Source organism: Chiloscyllium plagiosum, chromosome 17, assembly GCF_004010195.1.
Source record: "Chiloscyllium plagiosum isolate BGI_BamShark_2017 chromosome 17, ASM401019v2, whole genome shotgun sequence".
NCBI classification, from domain to species: domain Eukaryota; kingdom Metazoa; phylum Chordata; class Chondrichthyes; order Orectolobiformes; family Hemiscylliidae; genus Chiloscyllium; species Chiloscyllium plagiosum.
Window position 1 is genome coordinate 51935606 of NC_057726.1, and position 15386 is coordinate 51950991.

Here is a 15386-nt window from a genome sequence, read left to right on the forward strand (position 1 = left end):
AGTCACTGAAGGTTTTGCTGAGATTAAGAAACTGAAAGGTGGAAGTGATGAAGTGATGGAACAAACCAATAGTTATGGAGTTTTCATAGCAAACTTAGGGTTCAATGTTAGAGCAAAGTTTGAACAAATGCACATTACATCTTGATAGATACAGTTTTTTGATAGATACATGTTATTTGATAGCAATTCAGTCATACAAAAATTCAAGAAAATTAAATATTGAGCATTTTTATTTTCTAAAATCACTGTAAAAGGATTTTAATATGAATATCATACACACAAACCAAAATTACACCACTGAACAATTCGGAACAGTATTTAGTTATAACTGTTATATATTATAATTATATAACCTTCAATACAAGGCTAATCATTAGTCTTCTCCAAAACTCACCACAGAAATTAAACTTCATGTTAATTGAGGGCATGAACTCATTCATTTTGGTCCAATTCCTTTATCTTCCAGGGCTGTACATCTTTCCAGCCAGAAATGATGCATGGACAGATACTTGTTTCAGGCCATGGTTCTGCTGAGTCAACAGCTAAGTGGTGCCAAAAGCAACCCAGCATGCAGTGTTATACTAGCATCCCTAATTTTTGGTGTGTGTCAATTTATTTTTACCCGAGGCAGTGGTATTCAGGACTGATATCAATAAATAACATGGATCAACATTAAAACATAGGGAAATGTAATTTCATTAACTCAAGTTGCGACAAAATAAATGACCGATTACATGCCAGCCAGGAACAGCAGTTAGTTGTGTGTCAAACTTGGTTCAGTAAGATATGAAACAGCCCATTTCAGCAACTCACAGGGAACCCTGGAGGAAAAAAAAAATCAGATATTGTGAAATTAAATCAGTGTACAAGAAAAATGTCAGCAGTTTCTGGGGTGGCTCAGTGGTTAGCACTGCTGCTGCACAGCGCCAGGGACCTGGGCTCAATTCCAGTTATCTGCGTAGAGTTCGCACATTCTCTGTGTGTCTGCGTGGGTTTCTGCCGGGTGCTCCGGTTTTGCCCCATATTCCAAAGATGCACAGGTTCAGTGGATTGGCCATGCTAAATTGCCCTTAGTGTCCAGGGATGTGTAGGCTAGGTGGATTAGCTATGCTTAATGCAGGATTACAGAAATATGATGGGAGCTGGGTCTAGGTGGGATGCTTTTTGGAGGGTCAGTGCAGATTCAATGAGCCAAATGGCTTCATTCCACACTGGGATTCTATGATTCTGCACCCAGCAAAGTAAGAGCAAAACTAAAGTTTTATACAACTGAAATAATCTTTATTAATAAATCATGATTTATTTTCCACTCAGGCAATGACTTATTTGAAATTCGGATTCTCGACAAAACCATTAGTAACAATACCCAAGTTTTAAAATGACATAAGTATGTTTGGAATTAATTCAAGGATTTAGAAGAGTAACAAACAGTAAGCAAAAACTACTAAAGCTCATCATGGAAAGAGAAATAATTCCAAGTTCCTCTTTGCCACCTTCTCAGAATTCTTCTTCATGCATTTTCCAGAATGACAACAAACCGCAAATGTGGATAAAACCAAGGCTGCAACTACTTACCATAGTCCCTAGCTCATTATTCCACGATTCCATCATTTAGTTTATCTAACTTCCCACGGAGATCATGGACAATCACTGAAACCATCACCTCCCAGTTCTTGTTCTTTCCTTTTCAGTCACATTCTCACTATCTATCAGTGTGGTACTTATGATTTTCCAAACTTTCAATAGTCTAAAAACAAATTTTAGTTCCCTCATTACTCATTCCAACTGCTGCTCCACTACTGCATTCCCTTCTAAAGTTGTGAAACTTCATCGCCATTTTTCCTATATATGCCACTTTCTTGCTAAGAGTGCTAACCAAATACCCAGAGAAACAGCAGCTCACTTTTTTGCCTCATCTTCTTTGACAATCCCATCGTCAACCTTTTCTTTCTCCATTACAGTATAATAGTGATGCCATTATCCAATGAACAAATATTTTTAGAAGTTCCATCGAAAAGCATCTCTTCCTGCTCACTTGCAATCTCTTGAGCACTCAGGGCCTCTGTTCTATTCATTGATATGCTCTGTTTCAGTAGCAATATGGAGGCTGTTCCAAATCTACACTAATCATACAAAGCTCAAATCTGATATTTCCTGCATTGTATTTCAAGACTAATGCGACCCTCATTAAACATCCTTGAAGTCAAGACCAACAGCACTCTTGACTCCCAAATAAACTTTCACTCCATCAAATCTTCCCAGTGTTTCATCTCAGGCTTACAATGAGGTATGAAATTTTGGCGAACTGCTCGACCCACAACTCTGCATCTTTCGTGTCTGCAGTCTATTATTAAACAATGGCTGCTTCCATCTTTGAACCCTTGGCACATTTCTGTTCCAACCACTCTTCCAGTTCTAGCTCAATCCTAATCCATTCTTCATCATATGGTAAATTGATTTCTCTAATACTCTTGACACTGGCTCTTAATGTAGAATCTAGCAGTCCACATTCTCATTTATACCTCATCAAGCTCTATTGATTACCCAAACCCCTAAAAATCAATTTTAAAATCAATTTCAAACATCTCCGAGAGCTCAGTTCACTCTGATATACTCCAATTTCACAAAGCTTCATAAATCCTCTGCTCCTCCAGCACTAATTTACTCCTTACTTTCCCGATCATAGTTCATAGCTTATTTTACAGAAAATTCTTTTCCCAACTCTTTGGAACTATGTCCATCTTATAACCTCTCCCCTTGCTTTCAAATGCCTTATCAAGGTATCCTAGATTAATCAGGCTTTCACCTTCCCAACAATGATCCAACAAGGCTGTCAAGTATTTTCCTACACTGAAAAGCACTACAAAAATCTTGTTTCATAAGTAAATATCTAGGCAATTATGTGTGATGCAAGAGGTGGAAAACAGACCATTCTCAACCTGCATTCCTACTGGCACTACACTAAGAACAGAGTTCATCATCTTCTGTGGTACTGTAATAGAGGAAAGGAAAATTATTGGTTGCAAGTGGGTTAACCAAGGATTTCTAATGATATAAGAGTGGGATTCACTAAGTGGGAGCACAGATGGAAACGTGAGTTAAAGAACCAAACTATATTAATGCAAAATACAAACCTGACAGAGTTCACTTGAGAGATCAGCTCATGAGTGGGTTCTGGATAGGTGTACAAAAATTGGCTTCCATCAGGATGTCTCTGCAAAGATTATACAAAGGTATTTATGGCTCATATGAGAAACCTATAAGTTTACAGAAGCTCCTAAAGTATGTTGCTGGATTTACAAAAAGTCTCAATCAAAAGTATACTCATCCAAGTGATAAACTTTGCGAAAATGAAAAGAACAGAACTAAACAATGAAATAAGCAAGCTAAAAAGAAACTAAGTAGAATGGACAAAGTAGACTCAGAACAGTTACTTACAGGAAAATCCGCAGAACACTGGGGTATTCAAAAAGGAAATGGAAAGAGTGCAGGCTCAACATTTGCTCCTACATGTCTCCCAAAAAGGAACAAGCCCAGAGAACGCTAGATTTCTTGGGATATTCAGGTCTGGCTAAGCAGGAAGCACGTGCAAAGGCAGCAAATCAATAGAGGTTTTAGCAAGTACAGAAAGTGCAGGGGAGAACTTAAAATGCAATTTTGAGAGAAAAGAGGAAATGTGAAAAAACAATGGCAGCTGAAATTAGTGATAACCCCAGTACGTTCTACATGTCTATTAAGGGGAAGGAGCATAACCAGAGAACAAGTAGAGACAATTAAACACCAAAGGAGCTGAAGGACATTGATAGGGCTATAAGGTACTTCACTTCTGTCTTTACTTGAGAGGAGGGTTTAGGTACAAAATCTTTGGAGAGGATCTGAATGGTTCTTGACACATTTGACATAAGGAGAGAAGTAGTAACAGAGGTTTTAGCATAGCACTGGATAAATCCCATGTCGGATGAGTTGCATCCAAGGTTCCTGTAGGAGGTAAAGGGGTTTGTGTGACTGGAGGCTGGTGTCCAGTGACTGGCCACAGGGATCAGTGTTAGGTTCTTTATTGTTCACGATATATAAATGATACAGGTATCAATATAGGAGGGATGATATGCAAGTTTGCAGATGACACAAAGATTGGCCAGGTGGTTGACAGTGAGAAGGAAGGTCAGATGGATAGACGGAATTCAACCTTGATAAATGCAAGGTGTTACACTTTGGAAGAAACAAGTCAAGGGAGTGCTTAATGAAAGGCAAGACTCTGTAAACCTCAAGGGAATAGAGGGATCTTGGGATGCTTGACCACTCATCCCTGAAGGTGGCAGGTCAGGTTAATAGGATGGTTAAGAAAGCATATGGGACACGTGCCTTTAATAGTCATGACACATTAGAAGAGCAGGGGAGTTATGTTGCAGCTACACAAAACTTTGGTTAGGCCATAGCTGAAGCATTGTGAATAGTTGTGGTTACCACTCTTTAGGAGGGGTGTGATTGGATTGGAAAGGTTCAAAGGACATTTACCAGGATGTTGCCAGGTTTGCAGCACGTTAGATCTGAAGAGAAGCTGGACAGACTCAGGTTGTTTTCTTCAATTAACTGCTTGTTAGATAACTTACCAGAGATTTAACTTTGTCCTGCTTAGCATTGTGAGAAAGCACATGATTCATACTGGCAGCAACATCTTCTGTGGGCTGCACAATAGGAATTTCTGAGGACGCTGATCTTCTACAATCTGGGACTTGGTGAGGTGGTTTCTCAGATACAAAATTAAGTTTATTATATTTTCTTGATACCATCATTTTGTTTTCTGATGAATTTGTCAAATCAGTACCTTTCAAAGTTGTACCCCTACTACCTTCTTGCCTTCTGCAAGACTCTTTACACGTAGCAATGGCATCCATCTGACAAACGTCATTGGTTATTTCTTTAAAATGATCTGTTCCAATCAAAGTTCCATCACTATTGACATTACATGAGTTCTGGCCCCCATTTACAGTTGTACACTTCAACAAAGTGCTCTGGTCAACTTTGTTTCTATGTGGTTCATGATCAAAATCTGTAAATTGCCGTTTCCTTTTGACACCTCTATGAATTTCATATAGTTCTTCATTTTCACCATCAAACTGCCGTTCGCTGGCTTCCAGCACAATGTTTCTAGCTGCTGTTGTGTAATTCAACACCTGTTTACCTGGGCTACCATTTAGATTTGCATGACTTCCTCCTGCTGTTGGTGTCAGTGGGGCAATGCTTTTGAACAAGCCCACACAATTCAACTTGTTACAATTGTCAGCTGCAACCGATAAAGGGGATATATTTTTAAACATGCGGTTGCAAGCAGTCATGTGGTTGAGAGATTTCTCTTTGTTTTCTTCAGATTTAGCAGGTATCTCATCAGGCTCTGCCACATTTGTTATGACTTTTCCACTGTCTGTATGTATGGTTAGTGTGTGCAAGGGGCTTCCAGCACACATTTCTGAATGTGACCGCTCTTGCTGAGACCCATCTGTATATAACTCTAATGATTCCTCTAGATCTTGTGTGTTGTTGTCTGAAAGCTGAAGCTTAGTGGCTTGCCTGCTGCAGCCAGGAGTATCACAACATGTGGAAGACAGACAACCACCAGATTTATCAACATGCTTCTCAAACGTTTCTGAAACACACGAAACATAAGTTTCTGTAATAAAACAAAAATGCTACATATTAATTATGCTACTATGTTAGTCCTTCCACTAACACAAATTTCCAATCAACATCTTCAATACAAACTCAAGAAGGGCACACTTATTATTGAAATACTAATTTGTAGGGAAATGGGGGCTGCAATTAAAGCAGGACAAGTTTGCATACAGATGTGATTTCCACTATTAAAATATTGACAAAATAACTTATAACAAAATACATTAACAGAATTTATAATTTAAAAACGGGAATTAAATTGTACTTGATACACTTTCTTCCATCCATTGATCCCAGATCCCTTGAGAATTACAGGTGAGATTTACTCCCATGTGCAATGCCCCAGGAAATTGATGAATGTAATTTCTAATTCATAAGCACTTTAGTAATGTTTATTCATCTGTACATAACTAAGCTTAATTATATTACAAATTAAGTGGTGGAAAGATCATTTAATTAAATGAAACCATATTAACCACACCAGCTGTCAAAGAATTCATTATAAATATAGAGATGGCAACAGTCATGCTCTAAAAAATCTGAAGGATCAACTAACAGGGCAGGAAACAACTAAGTATTTCCTTCTTTGTTCTTTACACATCCGATTTTCCAAATTCACTTTCTTCCCCTAAAATCATCCTTCCACACAGGTCACTTTATATTAATCCGAATGGGAAACCACACCACTCAACTCCTCCACTACTTTAAATACACAAACATAAGTATTACAACTTCTACCCTCCACTCCACATGCTTTAGCCAATTTCACAGGACACAGATTACAATAGGTCCAGGCAATAATAAAAAAAACATTTTATTTATCACTTTGCACACTCAAAGTATTTCACAGCTGAAGAATTATTTTTGAAATGTAGTAACAGTTGTCATATTTAACAGGCAAATTTAACTGATCAATGCACAGAAGAATCCCAGAAACAAGAAAAATGATACCGTGTGTATTTATGTCAAATTCAAGAAGCTGAGACCAAAATTTTGGATTATAATATAGGAGGCTAACTTGAACATGAATAGTGCCTTCAAAAGGTAGAAATCTATCCTCTCCTATCATCTCACGATTTGCCATCTTATAGATGTTTTTCAAATTCTAAACACTGTTTCTTTTCAACTATTAATTATTCAAAATTGTCCAAATGTCTACATTTTTCTTTGCACACCATTTTGCTTAATTTCTAGTCCATTCATAATTAACAATTTACCTAAAGCACTTTCCAAAGATAAACATCCCAGACAATAGGTTACAATTTAACTCCGTTTCCACAACACTGACCATACCTTGCTCCCCTAAGTTGAATTTAGAAGTAGAAACATAACAGAATTAATATTTACAAATAAAGCTAACCCATCTAAACAGATCTTGCTGCAGACTATTTCCAAATAAGTCAAAGATTCATTGTTCAGCACAAGAAATTATTAAACTAGTCAGATACTGGCTCTACAACAGTCACTATAAATAACCAGCTAGGTAATTGATCACTTCAATTAACATTGACATTGAACCTTTTATTCTGTTTGGAAATTTAGACTCAAAATCCCTACATTGCAGATAAAGGCCATTCAGCTCATCAAGTGCACCAACCATCCAAACAACATCCCACCCAGACCAGCTTGCCTACCCCAGTTCCATAGTCACACATTAACCATGACCAGAATACCTAATCCATATAGCCTGGGATGCTACGGGGCAATTTAGCATTACCAATCCATTTAACCTGCATCTTTGGACTGTAGGAGGAAACCGGAGGACCCGGTGGAACCCACGCAGACACAGGGAGAATGTGCACAACTCCACAGACAGCTTCAATGCAAGAATATAACTCACCCTCTGAAGATGGAATTCCACCAAGACACAAAGGCGACACTGCATTCCAAGGATTCTGTGAAGGTGCAGGGTCCTGTCCCTCTATAACACACAACACCAAACTTAGCTGTTTTATTACATTTCTTAAAAATATGTTAAGACAGTATTAATGCTGATTTATTCCCTCTTTCCTTTCTTTTCAATCTTCTCTATGCCCCTTAAAAGATACTGATCCACACTGGAGTATAAGAAGATTAAGTTGCCAGAGGGCTACTCTCTAATAAGAGTGATGTTAGTTTAACCTGAGGGTCTAGCATGTGGAGAGGTTGAGAAGGACTGTCCTTCATTGTAATGAAAGTGTGGGAATTGAGCCAATACTACTGGTATCACTGCATTGTAAACCAGCCATCCAGCTAAGTGAACTAACCGACCCCATTATTGGAGTACAGCTCCACAAATGCCTCATCATATCCATTCAAGCAAGCAAGCCTCATTAATTGAGTTAGCAAGTGTTGCAGCGTTTTTAACTATGAATTCCTATTGAAGACATCATGCTCTCGAGGTGATGATGATGTGGCATGTTTTGTCTTGGTTTCTTCCAGACAGGGATTGGGGGACAGAGCAGTCTATGAGAAGATAAACAACAGTGAGGCATTGGACCTTTTAAAAAAAAAAAGTTGGCACAATAGAAACAGCCTGAATGGGTGTGGTCAAGTTCTCACAGATCAAGGATTTTTAGTCAATTTTCAGCAGTTGCTGTTGTGGGCTTGAAGAATTAGAAACTATTTTCCACTCTCTTGATTACAGCTGGGGGTTCTCTTCTTCGGTTACAGGGTTGCATGTGAGACAAAATCTGTTTTCTGAATTTGACTTTTTGCCAAAGGGTGTATTTATGGGATATTACCTATTGGAACATTTAATTAGGAAAAAATTACTGTATCTGTTATTCTGATAAGTTTTCCAATAGAGTTAAATTATTCTAAGTTCTTCTTTCTTTTGTTGTATTTCAACTATAGTGTTTGAACAAATTGTGTTTTGCTTAATGTCAAGTAGATAGACCAGTCAAATTGCATCTGGAACACATCAGTTTACATTTACCTTTAAAATAATAAGTTAGGATCTAGGCTACCTTCTTAAAATATTTTGATGGGGTCTGGTCTGGACTATAAAACCTCACTCCGTGCTTAGATATAAAGTATTTAAACCACAATCTTTTGATAATGATCAGGAGTCTGGGCCTGCCTGTTATGTTTCTAGACTGATGTCTGAGGACTAGAACAATATGCTTTGTGCTTCCAACTTTAAAATCCTAAGTAGACAATCTGAAACTTTCAAAGACTTTGATTAACTACTTACTTTAAATTGGGAAACTATGCACAATCACAGTAGGTTGAGGAAGATTGGGATAGCGACCTTCTTTTAAGAGTTGAGTGAGGTTAATTTGTTAAAGCTACTGTATATATGCAGAAGAAAAAAATAAAACATTTCATTTCACCCCCAACCTCTATACAGGTTTGCTTTCCCATATCAGTGGTTAGTTGTTAGATATTGGTTCTCTAAGTTGCCAAATTCCATTTACTGATATTTAAAATTTGCTTTTAAAATGCTACTGCACTTAATACATGATTTCCAAAAGCTTCGGCCCCCATTATATGAAAACACACCTGCATTATGTAAGAGTACATCTGTGCTGTCATTTTGCTCCGTTTCAGAATCTGCATCTTCAGTGCATTCAAAATCATCCTTCCATTCTAAGTGATAAAAATGCAAGTAGATTAGTTTTCCCAACAGTTTACAACTAATTAATTTGATTTCTGGGTTAGCCAGAGAAATGGGTAAAGGCAATGGATACCACAAAAGCTTTGGGCCCTGACAACACCCTGGTTATAATACTGAAATTAACTATGCCCCTAGCCAGGCTGTTCCAGCACAGCTACAGCCAATATGTGTATGAAACAATATGGGAATTGGCGAGCTATTTCCTGCCAACAAGAACCAGGATAAATCTAGCCCAATCAATTACTGCCACATCAATCCATGATAAATCAAAATGATGGAAGGCATAGTTGACAGTGCTGTCAAGCAGCACTCACTCAACATTAACCTGCCAACTAATGCAGTTTGGACGCTGCCAAGGCCACTCAGCTAAAAGCCTCATTTCAGCCTTGATCTAAGTAAGTTGGAGTGAGTGTAACTGCATTTAATATCAAAGCAGCATTAAAAAATACTAGCAAAATGTAAGCAAATGGAATAAGATGAAAACTCACCGCTGACTGGATTTATACCAAACCAAAAATTAAAATGGCGGGTTATTATATACCCTTCACTTCAGTCTGAAACATTGCAGGACTTCCATAGGGTAGTGGCTTCAGGTAGTGTTCACCATCTTCAGCTGCTTTATTAGTTACAATCCTTTGATACTTAAGATCAGATTGGGAATGCTTTTAAAGAAGAAATGTTCAGTGACTTTTGCCACTCTTCAAATGTTAAGTCAGTGTTCACATGCAACTAGACCTGGACAACAATCAAACTTGGGCTGATAAGTGGCAAGAAATATCATACCACACAACTACCTGGCAAAGACCATCTCAAACAAGAGACAATTTTCTCTTGACACTAAATTGATACATCACATAAGTCATCTACTGATTTCCCAAAGTAGCCCACAATCTACAAGATATGCAGTTTGTATCAAATTCCTGTTGCCTGGTATTTTACAGCTGCAACAACATTCAAGAAGCTCAGCATTCTTCAAGAACAAGCAGATCAGAGGAGATTTCTTCAGATTTTCATTGGGTGATTTGTAAGCCATTCTTACTTAAAGAATTGTGATCGTTGACAACCTCACTTTACTGACAGTCAAAGCTCACCAATGGAGGTAAACACAGCAAGCTATACATTTAAAATCAAAGAAAATAACAAAAAACCAATCAATAAAATCTTGTTAAATGTATATTTCCCACTGAATACATTATTGGTGCTACAAAACTTAATTACCTTTTATATTATTTAAGGCTTCCTCTTGTTTAGATGAAATCATAAGCATAGCATAGGGAATAGTGAAGGTATCTTTTTTGTTCTATTGGAGATAAAAACAACTCAACATAATGACTACACAGACATCAGCACTTCAATCTCAGAACATTATTCTTCATATAATATCAAACATCATTCTTCCTAGAAATGAAGAATTTTCACAAAATTGATTGGGGAAAAATTACAACACACACATACAAAACTATCAAAACAACTTTTGACATTCTGGTTTCTTTCATGTCTAAAATTATTTTTAATTAGCATATTCAGATACCTTATAATATGTTGGTAATTGTGATTTGAATCTGGACTTCTGGCCCGGAGGCACAGACAATATCACAAGAGCTCATGATGTTTGAACTGTCAACTCACCTACTTTACTTGTAACCTGAAAATAATGCAAACGTACAGCTACTTTTATAAAAGGTGCCTATGCCAAAAGCATCAAATTCAAAAAACACATTTTCCTCCCAGTATAATTTCAAACCAACCATAAGCAAAGTGATTCAACCAGATGAGATTGTGATCATTGACTACTGAGCTAATTATATTAACAACTGGCATAAACCCCACTGAAACAAGCAACAGGAAATGATAACAAGTTAGACATTCCCAAATGGATCATGCCAAATTTTTAGGGGAAGGTAGTAATTAGGTTTATGACATAAATGAGCAGGTGAGTTTGCACAACTTGCACAATTACAATGACCTACATGTTGAAATTCCCAAGACAAATGGTTAAACTATATGATACTGAGATAAGGCAATTATGAGGTCACAGATTTGATTCCTGTTATGCTAAGTCAGCCAACACGTTGCCCAGGCAAGAAAATGTCTGCTTGGGCAAGATATTGAGGGCTACCAGGCAATATCATCAAAAAAGCAAATCGCCTAATGTCAGGAAATGATAAGCTGCTGGAACTAAAACATAAAACAAATATTCACTTAGAAATATTTGGGTTAATCAAGGACAATGGAAGCTATGCAAATAAAACTCCAATAAATCTCTAATAAATATGTCAAATTATGTAACCACTAACAAATTTTACAATACACAGGGCATGAAATTTTGACCTATAGTCGTCCTGAAGACAGAGTTACAGAAGCCAGAGGTCCTCTGTTTGCAGCGTGGTATCTTTAAGTTCCTCCCAAGTGGCTCATACAGCTCCCGTGCTTGCAGGAGTATACACAAGTTGGAGTCCTACATTAGAGATGGAAGTCTGCCACTTAGCTCTGCCATGATATTGAACAGCTGCACCAGTCAATGTTCTCCTTACAGATGTGGATCTCGTAGGTTGATTCAATGTATTCACTTGTCATTCAAAGATCATGCTTGATAGTAATGGCGCACGGAGGGATACCTCTGTCTTCGACTCTGGCTGAACGCAATCCTATTACTGATGACCCATGGAATCTCACAGAATTTCAGTTTGAGCTATTATATGTCCTTTGAATCGATCCCACTTAACATGGTGGTAGTGCACTCAACATTCTGCCAATTCAGTCAGTAATGGTGCTCCCAATTCACTTGGTGACAGGCATTGAAGTTTCCCCTCCTTTCAGAGCTTCTTCCAAGTTATGTCCAACAAGGAGGAGAATGTTTCTTCAGCTAAGGGCAAATAGGTATAGGTACAAAAAAGGCCCAGGTTTTCCTGGTACATATGTTACTATGACACTCTATATTCTCCTACAACATTTATGCTGATCACCACTGCTTCACAATAACAATGTCTAGAAGGTAACCTTTACACAATTTTGTCCCCTGCTGAAAACGGTGAATGTAATTCTCACCAGTTTACACACCATTACAATAGCTCACAACTAATAGATCATTTATTTTTTGAAAAATACTCAAACAATTGAACAGGGATCAGTGTGAGTTTCAGTCTATCCAGAATCTCAAAATTCAAATCCATGACAGTGAAGGGGTTGAAAGAGGTAGTGGTGAGCTTGGAATTTGACATGTTTACAGTCGGTAACGTCAAGTAATAGACATCAGATGAAAAATAATAGGTGGTCAAGGCTTTCACTTCACATTTTTTAGTCACCAGAACATTACAGATTTTCATTCCATCAATCATGACTGAATATGAGCCCAGCTGTAAGTTTTATAATCCATTGCATTCAGACTGCACCTCAATCATCTTCAGTCTACATTCAAGCAGAATGAATGCATCGTATCAACTGAAAATAAATGAGAAAACAATTGAAAGTACCGTACCTTTTCTTTTCTGCTCAAAGTTTTCCATCCTGTTGCTTGATTAATTGATGGTAATAAAAAGGATGATGTAGATGCTGAAGCTTTTGAATTATCAGTTAAATCAAGGCAGAGTTCAACTGCACTTTTTAATGAATTATCTTCATCCTCCACTGCTGCTATCAAACCTGACAGACAGATACCTAAAATATACCCATTAAAAATCATTTATTCTGGCACAACTTTCCAGCAAAACTTTCCAAGTCACTTAGCTTATATATAAGAGAGTATTAAATATGAAGTTATATTAATATTCAAAGAAACAATGATTTGCCAGTCCAGGTCGGGTAATCTCTCAGCAAAAGTGGCAAGCAAGTGCCTAATCGCTTATTGCTCATATGGACCTCTTCGATAAATCTATCACATAACAGGAAAGTTGTTTCCGAGCGAACAATCATTTCTCCAGAATATAAACCATTGGTTCCACAGGGAATTAGACCTTTGGATAAAACCTTGTGCTTCAACAAAAGTAGCCAGATAAAATATTCGACAATGGGGGAAACCAGCAGCATCTTAATTGCAAACCTCAGGATAACCCTAAAGTCAAACTTAATATGTCAAATTCTGTGAAATATTATTTCAAAGTCATGCTATAAACTGATCTTCAACAAACCGATTTTGATTAATAACCTGTGAAACGCAACTGTTCATGTCCATGTTGCTCTTGTAAGTTATTCTCCATGTTCGGTTTGTAAGTCAATCTGGGCTTCAAATTTTAATAAGTGCCGTATTTTTAAACAAAAGAGTGATATAGCCAAGCTGTCCTGATAGTCATTTGGATAATCAATCTGTGGAGTTGAGCAATAAACCAAACAGACTAAAAGGAGTCCAATTTAGTTTCTGAATTATCTAATCTGAGAAGTTAGAACTCTACAATTTCACACAATGGTGAGGGAGATAATTTTCATGTTAATGAACACAACTGTCAAATGCACAGCTGGCATGAAGGTGGATGACATCAGAAACAAGTGAGGCTGTGATGTCACTGCAGTTGAATTCTCCATTTGGGATCAGTAAAGGTTAGTTTCAACTGAGTTTGAAGTTACACCAGTACAAGTCAGTGTCCTCAGAAGAGGGAAGGGAAGTGGCAGTCTTCAGAAAAATCTTGCAGCCTTAAAAGATTCAAACTTCATTGTTCACAATGCTGGCTGCATACGAAAAAATAAATCATATGGCATTATTTGAGTGCCTCACCCCAATACAACATCTAAAACATGACCTCAATTTTACCTTTTAAAAACAAAATCATGTTTGCAGGCCATCATGCACTTATTCTGCCTCAGCAGATGGCCAAGTAGCCTTCTAACAGGCCTCAGGCAATGTAATTTCTGAATCAGCTACAAGATGTAGAAGACATACATGAAATGGTTTATCTGCCTCATTTCCAGTAAGGAAGCGTGGTCCTGCACCCAGCACCAAACTCAATCTCTGAGCACAAGACTTAACTGAACCAACTTACATTCCCAACAAGTTATATTGGGTTCAGGTAGTGATATAAGCATTTCACTTGAGATTTGGGTTATATTACTGATATAAAACTCTATGTTGTACATGAAGTTGGGCCATCTCATAGACCATAGAGGTGCCTCTAAGCTGGTATTAATTGACACCCTTCCCTGGACAAGACATAGGATGATGTGTAAAAATAAAAAAAAAGAACACAGTGGTACAGTCATGGGAATTCTTCTAAGGCCAGGTCGAGGTATACCATTAGGATATCTAACAGTGTGTTACAAATGACTCAGAAGAACTCAATGGGTGCCTGACAAGGGAGTGGCTCCGCTGCTCAGGATCAATATTTCCTAGCTTCAAGAATTCAAAATTTGCATCAAATGTTAGATATATCCATACATTTAGGTGCTGAACTTTAAAATTCCAAATAGTGCCCACCAATACAAACTAAAACACATGTATGCAAAAACATACTTGTCTCCTCTACATTCAGTAATTTCTTTAAACTAAAGATCCATTGCAAAGGTTTTGTTACTAAAACTGTACGCCAGTACTTTTAGAATTGCCATAACGCATTTTAAAATCAAATTTTACCAAAATTAAAGACAATGCAAAAGTTATTGGAATGCAGCATATAGAAGAAAAAGTCTAGAAGAAACTTACCAGAAAATGATCCTGATTGCTCTGTCATGTTATGTACATGGTTTCTACAAAATTAAGTTTTACAGTTCATGAGTCAATAATCATAAATATATTTTCTAATTGTTTCTAATTTGTTGATCTTGAAATCTGTAAAAGTCCAGTTATATTTTGAGGAAAATTAATAGTAACTCTTGGTTATTATTATTATTCCTCCTCTTTTCAAGGCTACCTCCACCTTGTTTCAAGAGTCCAGCAATACCATTCAGTAAATGAAGCACAATAATTATGCAAGAATTCCCAGATTCATTCATCCATCTCTCCTTCCTTTCAGGAAGGAGCGGCGCTCCGAAAGCTAGTGTGCTTCCAATTAAACCTGTTGGACTCTAACCTGGTCCTATGGGAAAGTCAACCTAGCTGAGACTAAGATATTTCCATTTGGGAAAATTGTACTTTCAGTAGCACTGATGAAAAACTGTGGTGTGCCCCTATATTAATTCTCTTACCCTTTTT

At 37.4% G+C, this 15386-nt stretch overlaps 1 protein-coding gene across 2 annotated transcripts in view; it reads right to left on the reverse strand.

The window, feature by feature from the left end:
* Positions 1–211: 211 nt before the first annotated feature.
* Positions 212–15386, reverse strand: part of LOC122558458 — a 36155-nt gene continuing 20980 nt past the window's right edge. Inside the window, exons 6-13 of one of the 2 annotated variants that reach the window (XM_043707066.1) lie at positions 14898–14941; positions 12747–12925; positions 10487–10568; positions 9154–9240; positions 7511–7591; positions 4611–5644; positions 3135–3214; positions 212–821 (exon numbers count right to left, since the gene is read on the reverse strand). In XM_043707066.1, the coding sequence (XP_043563001.1) occupies positions 755–821; positions 3135–3214; positions 4611–5644; positions 7511–7591; positions 9154–9240; positions 10487–10568; positions 12747–12925; positions 14898–14941 (1654 nt within the window). In that variant the 3' untranslated portion in view covers positions 212–754. Of the gene's footprint in view, positions 822–3134; positions 3215–4610; positions 5669–7510; positions 7592–9153; positions 9241–10486; positions 10569–12746; positions 12926–14897; positions 14942–15386 lie in introns of both variants that reach the window. The other variant, XM_043707065.1, reaches the window with a different exon arrangement.